General features: G+C 41.4%; 2 protein-coding genes across 2 annotated transcripts; one reads left to right on the plus strand and one right to left on the minus strand.

Moving 5' to 3' along the window:
- The first annotated feature begins 1,240 nt into the window (after window positions 1–1,240).
- LOC124267526 lies at window positions 1,241–10,954 on the plus strand. The gene is made up of 2 exons (XM_046702450.1): window positions 1,241–1,813; window positions 9,177–10,954. The coding sequence occupies exons 1-2, from the start codon at window positions 1,712–1,714 to the stop codon at window positions 10,128–10,130; spliced, it is 1,056 nt and encodes a 351-aa protein (XP_046558406.1). The 5' UTR covers window positions 1,241–1,711; the 3' UTR covers window positions 10,131–10,954.
- A 274-nt stretch (window positions 10,955–11,228) lies between these two features.
- Window positions 11,229–24,083, minus strand: LOC124267523. Its single transcript, XM_046702448.1, has 8 exons — window positions 24,056–24,083; window positions 18,796–18,975; window positions 17,297–17,468; window positions 16,212–16,234; window positions 14,222–14,535; window positions 13,143–13,236; window positions 12,504–12,586; window positions 11,229–11,273 (listed from the first exon to the last, which is right to left on the minus strand). The coding sequence occupies exons 1-8, from the start codon at window positions 24,081–24,083 to the stop codon at window positions 11,229–11,231; spliced, it is 939 nt and encodes a 312-aa protein (XP_046558404.1).
- Between the last annotated feature and the right edge of the window lie 3,635 nt (window positions 24,084–27,718).

Genomic DNA, 27,718 nt, shown 5'->3' on the forward strand with positions numbered 1-27,718 from the left:
CAGCAAATGTCCATTAGATTGTATATTGCCAGGACAAAAACTGTGTAAATGCAAAAATGCCCAAGGTTATCGGCAGCTTCATCTGCGTTGATATAATGGGGCAGGAACCTCGACATTACAGAAATAAAATGTGTCTTTTCTTGTGGAATAATAAAAATGTGTTTTTATATCTTAGTATAATGATCGGTAGATGGCCTGTTATGGCACAATTTGTGTCTCCATCTTAGTGTATTAATCTGCAGACGATCTATTATGGCGCCATCTATATCTTCATCTTAGCATTTGAACTGTAATCAGTCTTGTGCGTCACAGCCTGGATCCAGTTGAATACACTGAGATAACGACAGAGATTGTAACACAAGAGACTAATCACAGTTCAAAACACAACAGGTTGATCTTAATAATCTTACTCATTTTAATAAGTCACAAACCTAGGATGCTACTAATACCTCTTCAAATTGCGGATTATTTGGTCCAGTCTCCATTATTAACAGACAGCCGCCACATAGCTGGGAAAACTGCTGAAGGTGTTGTTAAACAACAACAACAACAACAACCAACAAACCAAACCTAAAGCCAAACCAAGAACATAGTAAGTTTTACAAGATGGTATCAAGTGACCTTTTCAGACTATGCCTATGTGGAGTATCGATGTCAAGTTGCGGCATAATACTAGCGTTAGACAATCACGTACGTGTGCCTGGACGACGCTATGAAACAGCAATACTCCTGAAGTTGGCGTTTAACACCGTTTCACCCCTCCTGTAGCCGACATAGGGAAGATATTTACTGTTGCTATGGACGCATTCCAAAATGATGTAACTGCACAAAGATCCATTGTGTTGGTGTAACATCCAGTGTAAATATGTACAATATAAACGTAACTGTATTCAGGGTGTACTTATGGAAGTGTGTAAGTGCGAGAGAGAGAGGACAAAAGGGTGGTGAAAAGATAAAGGCGAGGCAGTGTATCAGTGATTTTGGCAGAGGGGTGTGGGGAGAACTGAGTAAAGGGTGGGTTTTCTGGGTGGGTATCAGGGATTTTGGTAGAGGGTGAGGCGAGGAATAGATGTTCGGTTCATAAAAATATGTTTAAACCTGACTTCAGTACACGTGTACCTAGTTGACTGAGGCGTAACATTACCGGTAGCTGGTGCGGAATATCTCACCGACCATGGTATGTTGACGGAGGTGCTACGGGGATCCGACGAGAGTACATTACCGCGCTGGGTGTCGAGTGGTTGTGTTAATACGCCGTCTACCTCCGTTGTTGATTACAGTTGTGAATGCTACAAGTAGAAGTGTTCAGCTCAAGGAGCATGTTACATAATGGAGTGACAGGTTGATCGTCGACAGTGTTAGGTAATCTGAACTTCAAGCACTGGAAACCAATATTTCAGCCGGACGGAAATTGGTCTTCGGTTTAGTGATTGTCGACTATGTTGACAAGCAAATACAAGAGGGTGTTGACTGCAATATATACGAGATCGTGTTTATAACCAGGTGCACGTGAATATACAGAGTACTTACGCCGGTCGGAGAAAATATATTTTTACAGAAGAGGCTGATTTTGAGGGTGTTTTGAGGATGTTTGAGGATGAAGCCCATGATGTTCAGTGTTGTGGGATGAAGTGTAACGTCACACAGACATATTCTAACTAATGTTATATTGATCTGACGTTGTTCTTCCTCCTGGTGCTATCGAATAGTGATGACAACTTCTCAGCAGTCGTGGGTCGTGCACGTCAAAGACGTGCGACCACGTCGTCGGACAAAGGTCAACACACCTGTTATTAATACCTACTCAGCACAGGTGAGTCTTTCTGATCAGGGGCGATGGGGTAGCCTAGTGGTTAAAGCGTTGGCTCGTCACGCCGAAGACCTGGGTTCAATTTCCCACATGGGGACAGCGTGTGAAGCCTATTTCTGGTGTCCCCTGCCGTACTATTGCTGGAATATTGCTAACAGCGGCGTAAAACCATACTCACTCAGTCAGTGAGTGAATTGTTTACACCGCTTTTAACTGTATTACAATTGTATCACAGCGTATCCGATTAACTTAAGAAAAAGCCTGAATTGATGCAGGCTTTAGACGGGTACAGGTTTGTAAAAACCCATAGGGGCAGACAGGAGCCAACAAACCAATGGTCTATCAATGCGAATCTCGGATACAAACCAACAATCACATGGTCCTATCCTATGTAAGGGACGCAACTTTGCATGATGAAAAGCAGCGCCCTAAACGACCTGGCGGATCATGCCAGTCCCTAAAGCAACAATTTTCAAACCTAGGTTAGATCATAAGATCCCGGCACTACAAAGGGGCGCAACTGTACAGTTCATTTCAACTCCACAGGCGACTGAACAACTCCGTCTACCGCTAAATAGACTTATAGCAACATTTTTCGAACCTATTTTCGATCATAAGATCCCGGCGCTATAAAGGGACGCAACTGTAAGGGAATTTCAACGCCACAGACGACTGAACCTTTCGTTCTGCCTCTAAATGGACTGTATGTAGCAACATAATCTGTTCAGTGTTCAAATTACCGAGAGAGAAGCAATGAATATAACTGATTACAACGTGTTGTTTAACGTTTCACAGATTTGTACGCCCCTCTGTGAATGTTAGGGTATTCTACGTGACCTGTCGTCGTTGTACGTGTGACTGCATAGCAAGCTGAGCCTGTACAGAGGCAGGTTTCTCTTATATCGTGTCAGTGTTAGGATATCCTCCATACCTAGAGGTCGTTAGTGGGGCTATAGGTAGCCTAGTGGTTAAAGCGTTCGCTCGTCACGCCGAAGGCCCGGGTTCGAATCCTCACATGGGTACAATGTGTTAAGCCCATTTCTGGTGTCCCCCGCCGTGATATTGCTGGAATATTGCTAAAAACGGCGTAAAACCATACTCAGTCAGTCAGTCGAATTCGGGCACAATGTGTGAAGGCATTTCCGGTGTCGCGCACTGTGTTAATGTTGGAACATAACAAAGAGCAGCGTAAAACTCACTCCTTCACAGTTTGTCAGCCGCAAAATAGTACCGACGAAAAGGAAAATTAACACGAATCTTCCAGTAACAATTCTTTTTTTCTATAGGTTTTATATTTAAAGCATTTTACAATTCTTACTGAATTGCATTAAACGTATTTATTTGTCAATGCCAACTCATAATTCCAGTCATTGTCATGAAGTGGAGAAAAAGTAGTTTAACAAAATCACGTAATTTTTGTTCGCAGCCTGTATTGCAACTTATAGGAGTAACTGTTTAATACATGTTACGACAAGGGGGTCTGCGCTGTAAGTTGAACAGCCCGACATTCGCACGTGTTATGCCTCTACTTTTGTTTTTTCTGTTATAAAATCCTGTCAATTTAGAGTCTAAATCAGAATTAAGTGTACCTTTCTATAGTAGTAGTTAAACGCAACGTACACTAGATACACCATATTTCTATATCATTGCTATAAACAATTGTCATCTTGACAAAACACACACTTGACTGTGGTATTAAAGGGGTTGGGGGCTGGAGGGCTTAGCTCCTTGGAGCAGGTGTGTGGTAGGGGAGCTCAAGTTGGAGAAGGGGGAGGGTAGTGAGTGAGTTTAGTTTTACGCCGCACTCAGCAATATTCAAGCTATATGGCGGCGGTCTGTAAATAATCGAGTCTGGACCAGACAATCCAGTGATCAACAGCATGAGCATCGATCTGCGCAATTGGGAACCGATGACATGTGTCAACAAAGTCAGCGAGCCTGACCACCCGAACCCGTTAGTCGCCTCTTACAACAAGCAAGGAGCAGTAGTGAGTTAAATTCTCAGAACTGAGATAACAACTTAGAAAGGTAGACTGGAGGGGACAGTTGCGTTTTCTGTTCAGAGAGATTTCGATGAAAAGATAACAATATGATATACTTAATTCGACTACAACGTATTACTATACTTCTACAAGCTGCAGGGGCGATGGGGCAGGCTTGTGGTTCAAGCGTTCACTAGTCACGCAGAAACACCGGGTTCGATTCCCTACTTGGGTACAATGTGTGACGCCCTTCTGTGGTGGAACATTGTTTAAAGAGGTGCAAACTCATACTCACTCACTCTACAAATGACATGCCACATAAAACAATAAGTATTCACTATTTCAACATGAATTTAAAAAAATGTATATTCTTCACATTATAGGCATTCCACAAACGTTTCAAATTGTAAATTTCAGCAGTCACAATGATCTCACTTACTTGGCGGACAAGCAAGACTACTCGGTTGCAGCTCTCCTGCTGTCTTCGCGGCTTGAGATACCCGGATGTAGCCACTCACATTATATGATAGCAGAGATGACCCTTGACTATCACAGCAAACTGTCTGTATTGTCTGTGGTTGTTATCTCTCGGTGAACACTCATGGACACTCTGATAGCATCAGCCGATAGCAACTTCGTCGACACTCGTTTTCTATTAATAACGATGCGTGTTTCGAATTTTGCTTTGTTGAACTCCAAGTTTTTAATTCAACCAAGATGGCGAATGTTTCGGATTGTTGTCCTCGTTTATTATAATGTGATGGAAATATTACAACATATTTCATACACTCTACATCGGATGCGGTGGGATAGCTTATTAAAGCGTTCGTTCGTCACACCGAATACCCGTGTTCGATTCCCCACATGAGTACAACGTGTGAAGACCATTCCTGATGACATGACACACACACACACCCACACACACCCCGCCGTGACTGCCGGAATATTGCTAAAAGCGGCATAAAACCATACTCACTCACTCACTGAACAAAATCGTGGTTCTGAATGTCCAAATATTTTTAAAAAATACGGTCCTGAATCAAGAGGATTTGTCAGAGCAGCTATTGGCATTTGAACTTTCCATCTAGATCGAAAGCGAGGATGAACTTTCTTTATGTTAGTGATTAAGGCATCTCGATAATCTCCAGGGTATATATTACGATCACTCCACTCGCTGGATGCATCCACGGCTTGGCCCGATAATTATATTACCTCCCTTTGCTGCCTCCGCATTCTCACAGTAGCCAATCAGCTAAGCCGCCGTTACATCCGAGCTTGCCAGTGTCAACAAAGATAGCGGTCGCAGTGCCACTCAGATCTTTGAGGAAATAATACAGACAAATTGACAGATCTGAAACTTTAAAAAATATATATTAAAAAACTCCTTCTACCTCTTTCAGAGTACCTCTGCATTGCCAATTGTGTTGCCAAGTTTAAACGGTTAGATAATTTAAGAAGCGAAAGTGAGTTGTGATTGGTTCGCTCAACTTCCCAGCGTAGACACCTGATTGGATAAATAGCCAGTCAAGGGAGGTAATAAAATCATCGGGCCTAGCCGTGGATGCATCCAGGGTATAGTGGAGAGTGATCGTAAGGTATACCCTGGAGATTATTAAGGTTGAATGTGATATGTTAAAAAACACGTGCATTCGTTGCACTCACTCACTCACTCTACATCGGCATCCTCCTGGCTTCCCGCGCATCCCGGGCGTTAACAGACTGTATCCGTCGATTATACGTGATCATATTAGAGTACATTCCGATTGTTAGTTGGTTCTGTCATTATGTAGAGTTACTGGACCCATGCACTGGATTGTCTGGTCCAGACTCGATTATTACCGTCCGTCGCCATATAGCTGGAATATTACTGAGTGCGGCGTTTAACAACAAACAAAACAAAGCTGTGGAGTTTAGGAGTGTCGTGATTGCATGATCGTGGGTTCGAGTCCCAGATTTCGCGCTATACCATACGTTACCAAACCATGCCATACCATGTCATGGCTATACTGTCAGCACCATACCATACTTGTGTGTCTAACCAGAAAGGTATATAACTGCGACCTGTAGAACTTCGGGATTCCATCCCACATTTAGTCATATTTATTAGCACTCAGCAATATTAAAGCTGTATGACGTCGGTCTGTAAATAATCAAATCATGAGCATCGATCTTCACGGGTGAATATCCAACTACTGATAGTAGTGGTTCTTCTGGTAGTTTTTACAATACATCAGGGTGGTTTTGGACAACTGTCCTGTGGGGTATTGGACTGTACGTGGTTGTGTGTCGATATGCTATAATCCTGACAAGGTCCGGACGGTGATATGTAAAAAAAACAATACATCAGGGTGGTTTTGGACAACTGTCCTGTGGGGTATTGGACTGTACGTGGTTGTGTGTCGATATGCTATAATCCTGACAACGCTCGACACTAAACCACTCAGTGTTCCTCTCAGTGTCAAGAACTATTATGTTGTTGTTAAGATTTACCACTCTCTGGTGTTTGACTGCTTGATTCGTCTAAGTGTGGCTTGAACGTGATCTGTCTATAATGGGATTATTACAGGTTGCTGGGGGATGGTCCATCTGTGCAGGCACATTGTAGGTTTCGAACGGTGGAGTGCCGGGTGATTGGCCGTGTGTAGGTGAGAGTACCGGGTGGCTGGGTGGTTGTCGGTGTGTAGGTGAGAGTATCGGGTGATCGGTTGGTGGTCTGTGTGTATCGGGTGGCTGTCCATGTGTAGGTGAGAGTATCGGGTGATCGGTTAGTGGTCTGTGTGTATCGGGTGGCTGTCTATGTGTTGGTGAGAATACCGGGTGATCGGTTGGTGGTCTGTGTGTATCGTGTCGCGGGGCTGGGTGTTTGTCCATGTGTAGGTGAGAGTATCGACTGGTTGGGTGGTTGACTGTGTGCAGGGGAGAGTATCGGGTGGCTGGGTGGTTGTACTTGTGTAGGTGGGAGTACCGGGTGGCTGGGTGGTTGCCCGTGTGTAGGTGAGAGTACAGGTAGCTGGATGGTTGTACTTGTGTAGGTGAGAGTACCGGGTGGCTGGGTGATTTTCCCTATGTAGGGAAGATTATCGGGTGGCTGGGTGGTTGTCCGTGTGCAGGTGAGAGTACTGGGTGATCGGTTGGTGGTCTGTGTGTACCGGGTGGCTGGGTGGTTGTCCACGTGTAGTTGAGAGTACCAGGTGCAACTTTCCTCGTAAAAAAAGACAATCTACCAATATTCAATATGAGCATGTGACAATTAATGGCGACACCATGTTTGCCGCAGCGCGAGACGAGTTCGAGCATACCTACCGAGCCAGGACCCTTGTCCCGTCTGACCTTGACCCGAGATAAACAACGTTATATGCGGCTGCCTGTACGTTAAATCTTCGCGTTGTCTGAAATGTACGTGACATCATGTTGCGGGTTATTTCAAAATCAATACTTGCTATACTTACTTGTGGCAATCCTGTTGAAAACCTTAAGCCCCCCTACGTGCCACAGCGTTAGATATTAGGTCATGTAGCTGTGGTAAAATGTCAACTTATTCTTTCCTGAGTCTAGACATGAGGACCTTATCCCAGCACGTCTATTTACATTCGACAGTTATTGTACTTTTTAAACAATTAGATTTTATTATTTTATTTTATTTTATTTTATTGTCTTTTTACTAATTATGGACGTTTTAAAAAATAAACATAATCACAGTTGCGTTTTGTAATGTCAGTTCAAGTTGGTGTGATGGGATCCAATCAAGAACACTGTTTATGAGGGCAATGAGGTAGCCTAGCGGTTAAAGCGTTCGCTCGTCACGCCAAAGACCCGGGTTCGATTACCCACATGGGTATAATGTATGAAGCCCATTTCTGGTGTCCCCGCCGTGATATTGCTGGAATATTGCTAAAAGCGGCGTTAAACCATACTCATTCATTACTGTTTATGAAACAGAGTAAAGCATAATATCAACACGATGATAATATAAGCTTCGCTTTGGAATTAAACAGCGCTTGAATGAACTGTCGTTAACTATCATATGTAACAAAGATGCGCGGTATTATCGGTATGTCGGTTTACTGAGGTTCATTCTCTCCGCAATCTATATCACAATAATATTTGAATGCCCGTTAAATCGGGTGATTTCAAATCACGTTTTTTATCAGGTGTTAATGTTTTACACTTGCCAAACACCTTCGAAATGTTTCGGCAAATCCAAAATGCAAATTCGTAATATAGAAAGTGAATTCTCAGTTATCTCCCTTATGTGCATGCGTATTCCTGCACTTTATGTCAACAACATCGGGGTCTCATTTTATGGCAGTGGTCGGTCGTTGTCACCGGCATCTAGTTTTGTTCTATTTATGGACACCTTTATTTATGGACATCAGTTCCTGAAATGATGTTTCTGATTACTTCTGAATGGAAATTGAAATTAAACAATATATTGTGACACTTGCAGCATTACATTGTGACAGAAGGGAAAGAGACCTTTCTTTCTTCTCAATATGTTGTTCATATTTTGTGTCTATCTCTCGAAAATGTTATTTATTATATGATGCGCACATATCATAGTTTTTGTCACTGGTAACACATCTGAAAATGTAGTGAGAGATCTTTAACCACTTTAGTTTTTTTCTAATGAAACCATGTGCATTCCTCGAACAACCTTCAAAAAGATATTGTTCTGAATCTAGAACTATTTTCAGTGCATTTCTATTAAAATAGTAAATACAGTGTTTGACAAGGATGTCAACTTCGTCCCTTATTGTTTTCAGTGTTTGGTTTGCTGAATAAGAACAATTAGTACATTGTATCTATCCTTGATATTGTTTTTAAAAACTTTGTTTAGTTGGTTACACATCCATGAAGGAAACATGATTCTAAGGTCACATAAAATATATTTCTTGTTTCGGATCACTTTTGTTTTACAAAATGGGTAGGTAGGGCGGATTTTATTGGTATTTTCTATATATTTGTTTCTGATTTTCTGTACAATGTTAGTCGAAAACTGCCGGAAGCTGAGATGAATTTCGGAAGTCTGGCGGCTTTATACATGTTTTACCAGTGCATAAAATATCTATAGAAAAATAGGGACGGGCCAAATTTTAGGGTCGGGCGGTAATGAAAAGCAAGAAATTATTTTTATGTGGCCTAATGTACTTATTTACTTACGACAATTCACAATAGTCCACAGTTTTTACCAATATGCCAGTTATACCACGGCACATCTGGAGATTTCGTCGTGACGAGCGAACGCTTAATATAAGCTACCCAATTGGCCCTGTTTTCAGAATACGGACGTAAGCAAAACCCTTTATAAATGTCAGGGACGCGACAACGTAGCTCCTTGTTTTACAGGAATATATATAAAACAGACACTATGTTTCTACTTTCAGATCCACAGATGTGCAGAACTTTACTCTAAGCTAATCACAGACCACCCCCAGCGCAGCTACCCGCTCTCATCTGTCCCTTGTTCCCGGTCACGTGATCATTACCTTCATTACGTTGACCTCAAGCCCTCGGGTGCAAGGTCAGCCCCGCCGTGGTGTCGACGTTATTGGGAACCTTCCAGAGCGGACAGCGTTATTACTAGAGGAGAAAGCGTTGGTGTCAGCAGGGATGGGGTTAATTCCGGCATGGATGGGGTTAATACCAGAGTGGATGGGGCAAATTCCAGAGGGGACATCCCCTCAAAAATAGCGGGGAACGTTAATACCAGAGGAGAATGGGTTATTAGAAGTGGCGAAAGCGTGAATAACAGAGGACAAAGATTACACACCCGAGCGGGGAGGGTTGCTGCCGGAGCAGAGAGGACTAATACCACGCTGCACAGATCTAACGTCATTGGTGTGGTTAGCGACACCACGGGGACGTCAAGCGAGCTGACCCCACGGGAGAACAATGACAGGGTAGGGCCTATGTGGCTCGCTGAGCATCTCAGGTCGCGTGACTGTGGGGCACCTGTTAATATGACGTTACCCCACGTTCAAGAGAACACCAGAACATTACCACCAGGTGTTCATGCGAGGGTATTACCCAGAAACCCCTCGGTCAGAGAGAAGATCAGAGGACGGGCGCGGCTCGATTACGAGATGGCCAATATTAAAGCCGAAGCATTCTGTGAACAACAGAGGGAGAAATATTTCAGGACAGCTTCGGCCAATCTTCGGAATCGCGACGTCAGATTTCAGGAGGAGGAGCTGCGCGAACAGATACGCAGAGAGCAGGGAGATGGAGAGGATGACATCATCAGTATTGTGACTTCTCCACTTGATCAGGAGGAACTGTATTCCCGTATTCAGAGCTGGATTGAAGACGTTCAGGGGGCGCTGAAGCATTCCACCTGAACTTTTAATAAGTCACGTTGCTGGCAATGCTTATTGTAATAACATAGTCAAGCAAAATATACACTTAACTATGGAAGGTCTTATACCAAAATTGATTGATCTTGTTGCTACTGTAGCGCCTCAGGCAACACAAGGCATAGTGGCGTACAGTGAATGGGTGTTTTCATTCTCGCAGTGCAACTGTATGTGAAGTAGGGCGAACTGTTTACAGAGTCCGACAGACACTACCAGGGGAAGGCGTCGATGTCTGGCTGACACTTGGGCAGCAGATGGCTGGATCAGTGGTCGTTCGTCCCTCCATGACTCAGGCTTACCTTCTGCCTGTCTGTCCGCGCTCTTCCCGCTGTCTGCCGGCGCTCCTCCTGCTTGTTTATCATGACGTCTTTCAAAGAAGATGAACAAATTAAAACCCAGCTAAAGTCGGCAACTCTCATGGACATAAGCTGCTTAGCTGGTCATATTTTCACGAGTTTGACATATGTACAAGTGTACACGACAAATAGTGTTACACTACCCTGCCTGCCACACAGCATTTAGTGGATAAAACAAAAAACGGTTTCTCGAAACAGAGGAAGACGATTATGTTTGAGAGGAATATCGGCGCAGATTTGTGTCTCCATGTCGGTTAATTTTATCATTCTCGTTAAGGTCAATCACCATTATAAGTGACAGACATAACAAAACAGTGAAACTCCGATTACTCAGAAACCGCAGTGAAAGAATTTCCGTAATGGCCAAATTTTCGTTACAATTATATACATGTGCAACTATGTATAAATGCAACAAAAATGTTAAAAAAATGAATTAAATTTTTCGTTATAGTAGTAGTACACTTTTAAGTTTAAACTGATCTTCAGCAATGCAAACAAAACCCGGTTTTCCAAATACACCGGGTACGGATAAGCGAGGTTTCCCTTCACACGTGCAGATGGCAGTTTGCCATTAATTGTCCTTGTGTCTACCGAGGGTGTGTACGTTTATGCCAATACATCCAAAACAAAGTCATAAATAAACAAGTGATTTATTGTGAGTATATGTACAGATGATGCAATGTTCATAAATAATCAGTTGATGATGTTTGAGACGGTCCCCAGGGCGTCATCCCGCCATGAACCCCTCGGGAACACAACGGTAGAACAGCAGCTGGAGGGGGAAAATATATTTCATCATATAAGTACAAATAAACTCGAATCTGTTTATCTCATTATCCATACACAGAAGCACAGTGGTACAGTGATAGAGCGTCTGATTAGATATAAGAATGTCGGTAGTTCGATCTCTTGACCGTGTCAAACCCAAAAATGTTAAAAGATGGTATTTGTTGTTACCCTGCAGAGAGGGTATATACCAAGATCTGGTTTACGCTGGTTGGCTATGAGGTCGTTATATGACCGCAATGACCCTCAAACCTACGTGGGTACAATGTGTGAAGCCCATTTCCGGTGTCCCCTGTGTTGCTGGAACATTGCTCAAAGCGGCGTAAAACTAAACTCACTCACTCACTCAAAGCTACGTCAAACCCGGGTTCACCTTCGCCTTCACCCATGTTTAGCGAAGATGGTGCTATCAAACAGCAGAATGGGTAATGGAAGGCTATTATCAGGCCCATATTCACATACATTAATTATGATTGAGTGACCTCTGTTTAGCCAGAATTGGTCTTCAGCAACCCATGCTTGTAGTAAAAGGCGATGCTAATAAGATCAACCGTCTATTCCAGTATCAATTATTTACACCGCCGCCACATCGCTGGAATATTGTTGAGTGCGGCGTAAAACAGTAAACCAACAAACTGTAATGGAACCCATGGACACTGGAGGCTAATACTCTGAACTAATCTGAACTAAACTTAAGCCGCACATCGCTCCCGCTAGGGGACGCAACTCTTCGATGAATTGGAAAACCAACCAGCCACTGCCCGTTAAGTGTATGTAATTCTAAATAATATCATTACAATTATCACAAACCCGTTTTGTTTCATCATTATCATGGCCATGAGAAGTATCACTGTGACACACCACAGTGCTCTTCTAAAGATCCCGGTTTGGACTGGTTTTAAGAAAGCCTGCTGGTCGTAAGAAGCGGCTAACGGGATCAGGTGGTCAGGTTCGGTGACGCATGTCATCGTTTCCAAAGACCAATGGATGCTCATGACGTCAGTAATCTGGTCAAGCCACGATTGTGCACAGACCGATATAATATAGCTGTAATGTTGCTGAGTGTGCAACATCCAGACGCCGGTCGGTGTTCATAATATTAATCATTGAATTATCAACATCAACCGTAATATTGCCGCGAGAGGCAAGTAATAACATTTTGTTATCATAATCCTTATGGCCACCACCAGACTGTATACCATCATGACATACTCACATCATCAAACTCCCCGATAAAGTTTTCAAGACCGTTTCCCATTCCTATGGCCAGGGCACACGTAATGGGCTTTATATGCAAATCTGAAATTATGTAATTTTTAAAATATAGACACAACGTTGCATCACCCCAACTGTAGTCCTACACAACATTAGGTCCTTGGGGAGCTCGGATCAGAGTGGATCCAAATTAGCCTATGCTTTTCCTAAAGCACGACCTGGATTGACCTGACGGGGTCCAACGTCTCCCTAAACGTTAAGGTTATCCATAGATGTATTGTACCGCAAATAACGATCTGGTTTTAATTATATAAAATCGTGAAGTCAATATCCCCAAGCGTTTAGATTCACAATAAAACTCAGAAATGCCTGGGAACAGTGACATGACTAATGGCCGCCGTGTTGATACCTCGGACCAACGTTTTCTTCTTCAGTACATTGATGTAGCCTAGTGGTTAAAGCGTTCACTCGTCACGCCGAAGACTCGGGTTCCATTCCCCACATGGGTACAATGAGTAAAGACAATTTCTGGTGTCCCCCGCCGTGACATTTCTGGAATATTGCGGAAAGCGGCGTAAAACCAAACTCTCTTGCTCATTCGTTCCAAAAGACCTCACTTACTCACAAAAATAATACTTACTTGTGTATACAGGCTTCGCTTCCTTGTTGCCAACCTTGAACCGTATGATGGTGTTATTCCTCATCAGTTGCACAGGTGTCTCTGACGTCACATTCTGCAATGAAACACCGTCACTATATAGCCGCGCAACATCAGGTACTGTATATTGCGGTATACTTTCTACCACCACCACCTGACACAACATTACACATGACAAACCAGACACTTCAGACTCCATATGGAATATATTCATGTCATTAAGGACAGGTTAGGGTAAAGGGTGTTTTAAAGGAGAATTGGTCTTCAGCAGCCATACTTCATATACGTGTCGTAAGAGGCGGCTAACGGGATCGGGTGGTCAGGCTCGGTGATTTGGTTGACACATGTCATCGTATCCCAATTACGTAGATCGATGCTCATGTTGTTGATCACTGGATTGTCTGGTCCAGACTGGATTATTTACAGACCGCCGCCATATAGCTGGAATATTGCTGAGTGCGGCGATAAACAACAAATGGTTTTTAATCAGTATCTGTTTAATCATATTTTCAAACCGGTATTTTCTTACTTTCCCTTTCCCAAAGTGCTTAATTTTGTTTAATATTAGAAATATAATATTACAAATACAACTCTCTCGTGCAGACATCCAACATAACTAAGAACATACTGTGAATCCTAGGAGTCAGTATACTAAATATGACACTTTATACTATTTCAAAAACAGAAATGTATGTACTTTCTAACCAATTAGCTTTAAGTCCAATATGCATTTACCCAAAAGTCATCATGGACCTTCCCAAAAATTATAATTGTATTTGAAATTCCAGACGGTCAGGTTTAGAATCACCAAAATTGGCCAAAACTTCATAAATTACAAGGGGCGGTTGGGTAGCTTAGTGGTTAAAGCGTTCGCTCGTCACGCTGAAGACCAGGGTTCGATTCCCCACATAGGTACAACGTATGAAACCCATTTCTGGTGTCCTCCATCGTGATATTGCTGGAATATTGCTAAAAGAGGCGTAAAACTAAAACTCACTCACTCACTCATTACTTACAACGTCATGGATACTCCTCACGAACGAGTGGTCGCTGCCACTAACCGTGACCTCCAAGGTTACGATCCTTCTCCTGATAAACATGCGCAGTGTTCCCTTCGTTCCGTTGCATCCGTTTCCAACGAGCGCCATGCCGTTTCCTCGCCTTGACTCATGGGAGGTAACTCTAAACTTGAAGGAGAGAGCAAACTGAGGCCGGAAGTCGCTGTTGACGAGAAAGGGTATTTCCAAACTTCCTGCTCCGTGGAATACCGCCTTTTGATCCGTGACACCGACCGACCCTAGTTTGGCCTGGTGGATTCGACCCCTGGACTCCAGCATACTACCATCATAGGGGAAGTAGAAGTCATTTACGCATTCTGGGGAAGAGTTCGAAACGAAAATAGCTATCACTTGTTAAGGTCATTTAAACAAATTAGGTATCGCTGACGTCTGTTTTCAGGATGGTTTGGTATGGAGGAAAGCTGCTTGTAAATATATAAATATAATTTCTTTAGAAAGTTATAAATCTGGAAAATATATTGATTTTAATATGCCACGCCTGTTGCGGTCCAAAACGAATCTTAGGTCGTGGAGGTGTGGTTTAGTATCCAACGAATGCGCTCACTCACAAACTAATCGATTCTGGGCCAGATAATCCAGTGATCAACATTATGAGCATCGATGTACGCAACTGGGATACGATGACATGCGTTAGTCGCCTCTTACGAAAAGCAAGTGTTGCTGAAGACCAATTCTAACCCGGATTTTCACGGGTTGAAATATATGTGTTCTTGTAAGAATGTAGAATATTAGCTATCTTCGGTAATATGACAATGGTCAAAGGGGGTTAACTCTGCCTGAAGAGCTGAGGGACGTACGTTCTCAAGGACCAATCAGATTGCAGCGGTATGCTCGTGTCTGGAGCCCGCCATAATAAAATTGGATCGACATAAATCTGCTTTGTTGTTTTAGGTATGTATGCACTTTTGTAGGTCGAAATAAGGTCTTCTGTACACAACTACGTATTTGTAACATTACCGGGTACTGGAAAATACTTATTTAGGGACTTGTAATGCTGTTTATATGATGTGTTTGGTAATTTATCAATGTCGAGGTGAAACGCTCGTGATTTTGTGAAGGTTAAGTTGTCGAGTAACTCTTACACTCGATTTAGATTCAATTATTATTGATCTCGTACTTACAATAGGTGTTTTACTTATTTAAATAGTCAAAACAATTATTTTAGACACACGTTATTTTAGGAAAACCAATAATAGTAAATAGCCGCCAACTTTGATTGAAGTTTGAGTGTCTCCTAGTTTCGTGGGTCACGTGACTGGTATAACCCCCCCACCACCACCACCATAGGGGAAGTAACTCTAATCTGTTTATATAGTTGAAGTTGATTTTACTCATCGGGAAGTGAGTTACGGGTAATGTTGTGACTCTATGTATTATTTCAATGTATTTTCACTTGCAAATTGGTAAAACACATGCAACTGGTATTCTATAGGAATTAAGTCATGTTTGTAATTTTGAATAAAGCAACAGTATTGTTTACATATGTTATGTGACTATTGGTCATGTATAAACATGGTATTTCTATGAATATGTATATCAGAAATAACTGCTCTTCATGCATGACGTAATCATACATTAGTGATTTTGTAACAAATGAATAAGTGTTTCCAATATTTCAAAATAACATATCGGGTGACATAATGTTGTATCACCAAATACCTGGATTTGATATTGTCATCCGTTGGAGTACTATCTTGGTGGAAAGAATATGAGTTATTTTACAATTTACTTGTTATGATTAATTCATTTAAAAGCTGACAGTTAATTTTCCAGTTGAATCCTTTGTGAAAAGTCAGAAACCTTTATAATAGAAATGGTGTGAGAATCTGATGTACTCAGGATATTATGTCCGTTGCGCAATAGTGGTTGTAGCTTGTATGACACATGTGTCTGGAGCCCGCCATAATAAAATTGGATGAAATAAATCTGCTCTGTTGTTTTAGGCTGGTTGCTGAGGGTCTTACATACTGACCTCGGGAGGGTCTTGTTGGCCCCCTGTGTATTCAAGAACAGAAGATCTACTTAAATGTGTTATGTACTCAAGAAGAGAAAATAAGCCTAAATTGTGTGAATATACACACGTGGAGAGGGCCTGATTGGCTTGTTTATCCTTAGGAAGAGAAAATCTGCTTGATTTTTGTAAAAAAACTGTTCATGTGTGTATGTGTACTGACCTAGAGAGGTTCTTCTAGGCCTATGTGTACTCAAGGACAGACGATCTACTTAAGTACTCAAGAAGAGAAGATCTGCTTGAAGTGTGTGTGTACTCACGTGGAGAGGGCCTGGTTGTCGTTCGTGAAGTTGTATACGTGCACTGGCACATAGCGGTGTTGTAAACAAGTCCTACTGGACAGGACATCAGTGTCCAGCCCAGCTGACCCCCCGAGTAGAACTTGTTGGGATCGTGCGAGGGCATCATAGTGTTGCAATCTGAAATCCATGCATCTGTCTCGACATTGAGAACGTAAAGGTGACATTATTTCTGAGATGTGCATGCAGTACGAGCTGTTGTAACAAACACCTGAAAGTACACACAATATAATTGTTTGTTTGTTTGTTGTTTAACGCCGCACTCAACAATGTTCCAGCTATATGGCGCCGGTCTGTATATAATCAAGTCTGGACCAGACAAACCAGTGATCAACATCATAAGCATCGATCTACACAAATGGGATACGATGACATGTGTCAGACAAGTCTACGAGCAAATATAATTGAGGAATGTATAATGTTTCCGGTTCATTGAGGTATGAATCAGAACACCGATGTGCCAACACATCGCAAATGAACGAAAATGGGATAATACAGCATCTACTGACGTTGTTACATAAACGGTGAGTGAGTGGGTTTAGTTTTACGCGGCACTCTGGACCAGACAATCCAGGGATCAACAACATGAGCATCGATCTACGCAATTGGGATGCGATGACAAGTGTCAGCCAAGTCAGCGAGCCTCTTACGACAAGACTATGGGTTACTGAAGACCAATTCTAACCCGGATATTTATGGGTAATTCGTAAACGGTACCTACAAGGATATATGGTTATTGTTTCTTACACTGCTGCCGCCGGAAACACGACCTGCTGCACGCACATGGAGGAAGAAGCTTCAAACCTCTCGCCCGGCTGACATCTCGCGTGATGTGATCTCCGATTTCCGCAGACGTAGAAGTTGTGACAGGAGTCTACATCCGGGTACTGGTATCCGTCGGGGCGATTGCGGCAGGGATCTGCAAGACCAGGGTTAGGGTACACACATGATGACCAAGATGAATGAATACCGCAGTGGACATCTTCACTGCTCTGGCTCATTATCTGGATGCAACATTTGAGTCCCGTTCTACAAGGCAGTCGTAGATCTGCGGCTTTCGTAAGTCTACGTAGAGGACTACGATCATCTTGGCGCTGCGGCTACAACACGATCGAATCTCAGTTCATATTAGGATGATATCTGGGGGATATCAGAATGACGTATCAGAATGATACTTTGATAAATATCGAGTGATATCGGGGTGATAACGGGATGATATCAGGGGTCTGGTATCCTGGGGAGATGTTAGGGAAATATGGGCACGGTATTAGGATAATATCTGGGTGATATCAGAATGATTATTGGGATCATGTCAGATGATATCGGGGTCTTGTATGGTAGGGGATAATATGGTGATATCAGAATAATACTGTAATGATATCGGGATGATATTGGGGTCTGGTATCGTAGGGGAGATATTAGGCAGATATGGGCTGGTTGGTTGGTTTGTTGTTTATCGTAGCACTGAGCAATATTCCAGCTATATGGCGGTGGTCTGTAAATAATTGAGTCTGGACCAGAGTGGCCTCTTGCGACAAGCATGGGTTACTGAAGACCAATTCTAACTCGGATCTTCACGGGTAGGGAGGTATGGAAGCGAAATTAGAATGCTATCTAGGCACTATCTAGGTCCAAGTATTTATTTCAGTAAATGGACAAGTTGGACGTGTTTGAATTTTGGGATGTCATATTTCGGCGCCGTGATGTATTTTTGGCGCCGTCAGGAATTTTGGACATAAAAATACTCATTGCCATTTCTCGAACGAACACTGCTTGAGTGAGGGTGGACGTAACGACGCCATTGGGTGATATCGGTACAGTGGCGCCATGCAATCGGGACATAGTGAATGGGTGAGTGATTTTAGTTTTACGCCGCACTCAGCAATATTCCAGGTATATGGTGGCGGTCTGTAAATAATCGAGTCTGGAACTGACAATCAAGTGATCAACAGCATCAGCATCGATCTGCGCCATTGGGACCGATGACATGTGTCAACCAAGTCAGCGAGCCTGACCACCCGATCCCCGTTAGTCGCCTCTTACGACAAGCATGGGTTACTGAAGATCAATATTCTACCCGGACCTTCACGGGTCTCGGGGCAAGAGAGGGGGAGTAATCTTGAGTATCACCTGCGTTATAACGGAGCGGAATTGGTGCAATTTTTTTAATCCGAAGTATTAGGGAGGTCACAAGTGTAATCGGCGTGGAGTGGGGGTCGTCGTGGACATCAGCTGTGAGTACTCACCGTACGGACAGGAGACGAGGTCAACTTGTTGACAGCTGTTGATGTCGTTGCTCCAGAAGGTGGCGCTGGGACAGAACTGTGTCTGATTTTGGGAGTAGGAACACAGGACGAACATGTTGCATGTACCAGGAACCGGGAAGAACCCATGGCCCCTCTCAGCCAGGTGCTTCTGACACAGCACTGAAACAAGTGAGGAACTGGGTAACAGGAAGTGACAGACTGAGTGAGTTAGTGAGTCAGTTTAGTTTTACGCCGCAGTCAGCGATATTCCAGCTATATGGGCTTATATCCCAATGCGGGATTCGAGCCCACACCCTCAGTGTCAGGCACCTAGTCGCCAGCACACAAAGTCAGCCGCCTAACCCGCTCAGCCACCGCGACTTCCACAGTGGATAAGGTACCTGACTCTGAGGGTGTTGGTTCGAATCCCACATGGGACTCAACCCCAAAAAGTATATTACTAAATAAAAGTGTATTCCTAAATATAACATATGTTATGTCAGTAATGTTTAAAAATATTCAATCAACCTTGGTGAATTTGTTATTTTCTTATTTTTATTTGCAAATTTGCGATACAAATCCACAAAACAACAACAAAGTTGGAGTTTGCTTCAGCAAAAGAAATACGGGTATGTAGCTGTTCTGACCATTTTAATTGCAGATACTGGCTGTTTCTTCTTGATCAGATATTGGAACATAGAACAAAAAACATATGCCCAATACAAATGTAACAAAGAATGCTACTATATTCATTCTCCTTGGCAAGTGAGTGAGTGAATTTAGTTTTACCCCGCACTTCGCAATATTTCAGCTATATGGCGGAGGTCTGTAAATACTCGAGTCTGGACCAGACAATCCAGTGATCAACAACATGAGCATCGATTTACCCATGAGGTTATCAGACCGCCCCACGATGGAGACATGTACTGTGTGAAAATACATGAAACCCTGACGAGGTAAATTTGGAGGTTTGAAGTCCTGTTCGAAAACAGTAAGCTGTTCAGATTTGAAGCCTCACGATTACGAATTTTGTTTCAGTCTTATTCAATATCACCAGGAAAATCCGAAAATACGCATAATTAAAACGTCCAAAAACACAACGAAAGCGTTCTCTTAGACTGCGTTTAACGCCCGTAAAGATTAAGACAGCCTCACGACTGTTTCGTGAAAGTAAAATAGCAGCATCGAAGTCTATTGTATTTTAATTTTTTTAAGTTCCTCAAAGTCATCGTATCCCTACGACAGTCGTAAGTTCGCTTTTTTGAACGGGACGCGACCCGTAAAGATCCGGGTTAGAATTGTTCTTCAGCATACCATGCTTGACGTGGCAAACTAACGACATCGGCTGGTCAGACTCACTGACTTGGTTGACTTACGTCATCGTATCCCAATTACGTAAATCGATGTTCATGCTGTTGATCACTGGATTGTCTGGTCCAGGCTCGATTATTTACAGACCACAAAACGTTCGTAGCACTATGTCATTCGTAAGCCTATGATAAAGTATAGAGTTATGACAGGTCGTAACGTTACGAACGCTTTGTGGATCGGGACCCATGCCATATAGATGGACTATTGCTGAGTGCAGCGTTAAACAACAAACAAACAAACGACAGAAATGAACGGGTTCCTGGACACGGAAATGAACGGTCACCTGTCATCATGACCAGTTGATGCAGCGTAAACTAAGCGGGCTTTGTAAAACGACCATAAAACGTTTATGATTTACAAACGCTGAATGCCTTTCGTGAAAAGCAGTCTGATTTATGCTGAAGGGGCACACCGTACCTATACGACACTTCCCTGTATCCAAAGCTGAGATGTTGATGCCGGAAGTATATTACAATAACGTGACTCTAGTACCCTTGGTACGCCAATAAACTATACGTAGCTGAGCTGGAACTGGTGTCGTGTCATACGAGAAGGTATGTACCACAGACAACGTCTCATGGCACGCTCACATACGTGCTCCGTCAGGGGGGTTCAAGGATTGCTAGTTAGCGCTAGGGAGGGCATCCCACTTGCCATCTGAAGCATAATTTTATTGCAGCGGGAGGTTCGGAGGTGCAATGTCGGTGATAAGAGTGTCATGTTAAGTTTTTATTACGAAGGAGGCATGTGCTGGTTCTGGACAACCCGCAGTGGCAGACACCTTGAACACCTGTAGCATCAGGTTGTCATGGCGACCGATTTGAACATTTTAATCAAATGGCTAATAACTTTGTAGCAATAACAAGTATCAATTTAATAATTTAATGTGTCCATTTACATAGCGCCAAACTCCATACCAGGTATGCTCATAGCGATAACAATGAATAGCACAACACAGTATTACCTTGTATAACCCAAGCTGCCTGTTAGGCGCGAGAAGGTTATAGTCCCATGACGTATCCCACCGGGTACCCATTTTCTGCTTTATGAACAGAGGTTTTTGAACAAACTCACTTGCCTAAGGAAAGACCACATAGATCACATGAGCTTCGTTGTGGAACAGGACTGAAGTCCAAGAAACTCTCAGGAGTCAAGCTGCCAAACACGGTCACCCATCCAAGGACTCTCTGCCCCCAACTTTGCTTAACTTCAACTTGTGACCTGGGCTCTATGCAGAGGACCGTACACCACCACGCTAATTAATTGCTGAATACTGATAAAACGCTAATTGTTAATCTCCATTGCATTGTTCAGTGACTGTTACGGACGGTTTGGTAGCCTGGTGGTTAAAGTGTTCGCTTGTCACGCCGAAGGCCAGGGTTCGATTTCCACACGGTTACAACGTGTGAAGCCTATTTCTGATGTCCATCGCCGTGTATTACTGGAATATTGCTAAAAGCGGCGTTAAATCGAACTCACTCACTCACTCACTCAACGAGATGTGCAACTATGTCACTGTACAACGATGAACATATTAATCCAAAGGCTAATTGCTTCGCAGCCATCACATGTACACTTACATAAGATCCTAATCGAAGGGATTAAAGTAAAAAGGAGGTTAAATCCACATATTTTTTTAAAATATTTTTTTAGTATTTGAATGAGGGCAAAAAAATGTATGTAATGTTTGCCTAACAGTCTTTGAAATATCAAACACAAGCAAAATAAATGATTTGATGTGCGTTTCACAAAAATAATAATTCAAAAATATTTTTAAAAACTCCATTTATGAAGAAATGCTAAAAATGTAGTTAACCCTGTTGTTATTCTAACCCCTTCTAATTGATAATGCCCATTGCATTGTACACTGACTGTACGCCATCCTAAAGGATCTTCTCATGTGTTGTAATTATTATTATGTTTATATATGATTTAATCAGTGTAAATAACCTTGGATACATATAAGCCTAAACCGTAACCCATGCTTGTCGTAAGAGGCGACTAACGGGATCGGGTGGTCAGGCTCGCTGACTTGGAAGTATTGCCGAATAAACACAGGAGCGTTAAACTAATATAAAGTTGCTGACCTAGTTTACGGCGTGAAACGATGTCACCACCAGTCAAGAATTACCGTATTCCCTCGAACAACCACCCGGACGTAATTTCTTTCACAGTCTTAAACCAGTTTTAAAGCGAAACCCCCCGAGTTTAAAATAATATTTTCCGACGATCTTTTCTTACGTGGGCGTATTTCAAAGTTATCCAAAGTCCTCTGAATCAGTTTCCTCCTACATTAAGCTGTTCAACGTCGTGATGTTTAAAAATACCGTTCAAAGTGTCGTTTATCCAAACTGACTCAAGATAAAAACATACAAATATTTTAAACGTAATGCAAAATGAAATATATCATAATGATTTTCATATTACCTTTTAGTGCCCATGATACACTTTTACAAATAAATACGATTAATAACAGTTGTTTGCAATATCTATTTTGAAACAGGCTTAGGACAAATATTATGAAATTTGCGAAACGAAAAAGCAATTACGTTGCTCATTAATATTTTGAAAATGTACATGTCCCCAGTGGGCATGAGCTCAGGTGGGCTATTTTTAAAACTCATTTTCCTGTAACCTTAGGATGACTACAAGGTATTTCGAAAATAGGTCATGCATCTGCCTGCTACTGAAATGGAACATATATTTTTTTACAAAGGTGTCTTTCAGAAATAAGCATAAACGTATCAAAGTAGTTAATAGTTTTTTTTCATAAAATATGAACTGACTACGTTAGTTTGTTTGTTTGTTGATAATAATATTCCAGTAAGAATATTCCAGTTTATCAGTACGATCGGTAAGGATAAACCGGTGGTTGATATTATGACCAACGTGTCACGTGACATGCAATTTGCGCATCCGGGCAGCTGTCAACACGTATACAAACATAATGTTAAATATTCCTTGTTCTCTACATACATTACAGTGTATGTGAATATAAACTTACAGGTCACTTAAAATCATCATATTATTAGTAATTTTCAGTGAAATCACATGGAGGATGAAGAGTAAACACACGGATGAAAACATAAACGATTTACATCTGGAGCATATGGTTTTCATAAATAATAGTCCGTCTCATTTCATTTGAGACCGATGAATTGCTCACTAACACAAAATCTAATAAATAAAACAAAACCCAATTTTGCACAGTCACATGAAATCAACAGACCAACTTTGATGATTTGTCTCGGAACTTATTGGCAAGATTAAAATGTTCGTTTGAACAGGACTGACACTCCTCTCTTTTCATCAGTTCTAAAACTAGAAATTATACTTTCTTTAAAGGTACCTTTGGAACAGAATTATATCTCAAAAGATTAACAATTGCAAAATTCCGCGTGGCCATCGGACAATTTCGTTGCAGTTCCCATGGACTCAAAATAGAAACAGGCAGATATGTTAATATTCCTGTAGATAAAGAGGTGTGTAATGAAGGCTACATCGAAGATGAATACCGAAGATGAATACCATGTTTTGATGGTTTGTGTTCTGTATAAAACACTGCGTGAGAAGTACATACCTATTAAATTTATATCACACCCTACGCGTGATAAATATAACATGCTTTTGGCATCAACGGGTGTTAGAAAGCTGGCCATATATATTTATTGTGCAAATTTGCTTCAGAATAACCTGTTGATTAATTATTATTCAATGTATATATTGGCATATACATCATATACTGACTGACCACTTGTATGAACGTGGGCTGGAGGCCGACATTCTTCATGAATATAGATATATCTATCTATGATTCGAGCTTTATTCGTATGTAAAGAGGACTTGCCCTGATATAACAGAAATACTTATCAAAGCGGTGTTAACTTACTTCGACTGGAACTGTACTCAACAGCCATGTGTAGTTGTGAATGGTAGACATTATGTACGATTTGTGGAATTGGGTGATTGTCTCTAAGCATTTGGGATAATCATTTACTGTTAGAATGCTATACAATAAAGTTTGAGTTATTTAACAAAGTGTTTTTGGATTTTCATATTTTTTACCCAAACAGTAGGTAACAAAAGTACTGTAAGTCCCAATGGCCTCTAGTGTGGTGGCCTAACATTGGCTGCTGTGATCTGCAGCCCATTGTCGTATTGTATTGTTACTAATATTCATATGTTACAGCTTACATACTAGTTTCAAATTATTATCTGTGATATTCTAGTTCTAGCCTCCAAACTTTGTTAAATGGAATACCTCCAGCTTCCAACAATGTCAATAAGAACATAATAGAGTCCCTGCATTAATACATCTTTAAGACAAAACGATTTGATAACTTATTCTAGACCAATATATGCACACAGTTAATGAAAAGTAACTGCAAGCTCAAGGTTCTTAAGCACAACCCACATATTTGATTTAACTTTTTATTTTGGTGTATTCAGTTCTTGTGGATTTGTTTACTTGATAAAAGTACTGATGAGGTATTAATAAAAGCAAAGTTTTGCTTGTTTACCAAACCTGATTCGTTTGAGAATAATATATTTAAAACATATTCTAGTTCTTAAACTGCCCTTTGTCAAACGGTTGAATCGTCTCCAAATATATATTGCTATTTTGTTTAAGTCACGATATGTCTGAATGTATGACCTGTTATAGTCACGATATGTCTGAATGTATGACCTGTTTTAGTCACGATATGTCTGAATGTATGACCTGTTTTAGTCACGATATGTCTGAATGTATGACCTGTTTTAGTCACGATATGTCTGAATGTATGACCTGTTTTAGTCACGATATGTCTGAATGTATGACCTGTTTTAGTCACGATATGGCTGAATGTATGACCTGTGTTAGTCACGATATGGCTGAATATATGACCTGTTTTAGTCACGATATGACTGAATGTATGACCTGTTTTAGTCAAGATATGTCTGAATGTATGACCTGTTTTAGTCACGATATGGCTGAATGTATGACCTGTTTTAGTCACGATATGGCTGAATGTATGACCTGTGTTAGTCACGATATGACTGAATGTATGACCTGTTTTAGTCACGATATGGCTGAATGTATGACCTGTTTTAGTCAAGATATGACTGAATGTATGACCTGTTTTAGTCACGATATGACTGAATGTATGACCTGTTTTAGTCACGATATGGCTGAATGTATGACCTGTTTTAGTCAAGATATGTCTGAATGTATGATCTGTGTTAGTCACGATATGTCTGAATGTATGACCTGTTATAGTCACGGTATGACTGAATGTATGACCTGTTTTAGTCACGATATGTCTGAATGCATGACCTGTGTTAGTCACGATATGGCTGAATTGTTGTCTTTAAAGCTCAACTAACTCACTCACTGTTTAAAAACAGAGTTGCAAATAAGATAAAACACATTAAACGACGCTTACAAAGAACACCATTGACGAACTTAATCTTTTCTTTCAGCCGATCATTTGATGTATATTTTATTTGAAACGATTTTAACGACCTACGGTTATGACGAATTGAAATTAGTGCCCCTTTTGGTTCGTTATAACCGTAGTTTACTCTGAAATGAATGAAAATATTATTTAAAAGTTTACTTAAGTTTATTTATAATATTTTGTACAATGTATGTGTAGTGCTAAGACCTGGTGACACTCTAATTATCTTATTTGTAGTGAGGCAAGTGCGTTTATATATAGCGCGTATAAAACTGCTCATTAAATTCAGGGTACTATTTTAAGCTTTATTACAGAGGATTATCGTTTTTGCAAAACAGGACGATGAGGAAATTTAATTTTTAAAAACGCCCCGCGGCACGTGTTCATTTACATGTGCACCTGAAAACTAGATTCACAGGAGCACATGTTCAGTTTATGTAAGTTTAGTGAAAACATTTTTGGAAATATTATTTTGGGTCATATTTATTTGCCTTTAATTGCTGGTTCTTTCCGGCATGTTCCGTTTTAAGAGTTTCTGAAGTTCGTTTGGCATTTCCGATTGTAAAGAAAATTTGGCAGTGTTTTCAAGTTTGAATACGGTTGTGAAAATTATTATTTTTTAAAAACCCGATTTAAATTTTATACCAAGTGGAAGATTATTAGAACAGAAACATCTGAGGCGATTTGGGCATTTAATGGCTGCAATGGTCGATACACAAACACGATAGTGGCGCTATAATGGTTGAAAGCCCGATGTCTGCCGACTGGTGTTGATATATCTGAGATGACACAATGGGTGGGATTCTGTTTATGATCATGCTTACAGCACCATGAAACAATCTGAGCTCTTCAGTGTATAAACAATCAGAGCTTTTCTTCGTATAAAACAATCTGAGCTCTCCATCGCTTGAAACAACCTGAACTCTTCACCGTATGAAACAATCTGTGCTCTTCATCGTATGAAAGAATCTGTGCTCTTCGTCGAATGAAACAATCTGAGCTCTTCATCGTATGAAACAATCTGTGCTCTTCATCGTATGAAACAATATGTGCTCTTCGTCGAATGAAACAATCTGTGCTCTTCGTCGAATGAAACAATCTGTGCTCTTCATCGTATGAAACAATATGTGCTCTTCATCGTATGAAACAATCTGTGCTCTTCGTCGTATGAAACAATCTGAGCTCTTCGTCGTATGAAACAATATGTGCTCTTCACCGTATGAAACAATCTGTGCTCTTCATCGTATGAAACAATCTGTGCTCTTCGTCGTATGAAACAATCTGAGCTCTTCATCGTATGAAACAATCTGAGCTCTTCATCGCTTGAAACAATCTGAGCTCTTCGTCGTTAAAACAATATGTGCTCTTCACCGTATGAAACAACCTGTGCTCTTCATCGTATGAAACAACCTGTGCTCTTCATCGTATGAAACAGTCTGAACTCTTCATCGCTTGAAACAATCTGAACTCTTCATCGTATGAACCAATCTGTGCTCTTCGTCGTATGAAACGATGATCGATGTTTTGAAGAACATCGAGAAGGCAGATCGCCTGAAGATTGCCCAGTTAGACTTGGGTGCCGCTCCTCCAGCACGGAAGAGAGTGTATAGAGAAATAAACAACTGACTGGGGAGGTTACAGGAACAGTTAGAGGGAGAGACGAAGACTCCCTCCAATACCCGGATACAGTGGGGAGGCTGGTGAAGCTGGGTTAAATTAACAATATCAATGTACATCATCACGTGTTGACTTTTAGTGCTGCTCAATACAATATTTCATAAAGTAATAACTAAAATATATCTGACTTTCAGTGCTTTATTTAGTTTTAGTGCTGCTTTGCACATCAAAATATGTGCTTTGTTTGTATAAAATATTTCAAAGTGTCTGACTACAGAACTGCCGGTTGGACTAGTCCTTTATCGTAATGGGAGACAGCCTTTGATTTTGTGTTCACTTAACCATATAATTTTGTATCTTGTCTGACAACTGGGGTATCTGACAAATGAGGGGACACATTTTATGATTGTGCTAGGAAACGTTGAACTGGCCGTTTATGATGCCAATTGTTGTCTGTTACATGTATCCAGCATCCAGCTATCAAGACATAATGTGTG

The sequence above is a fragment of the Haliotis rubra genome, unplaced genomic scaffold, assembly GCF_003918875.1.
Source record: "Haliotis rubra isolate DU_JTF1 unplaced genomic scaffold, ASM391887v1 Scf1318, whole genome shotgun sequence".
Taxonomy (NCBI): Eukaryota; Metazoa; Mollusca; class Gastropoda; order Lepetellida; family Haliotidae; genus Haliotis; species Haliotis rubra.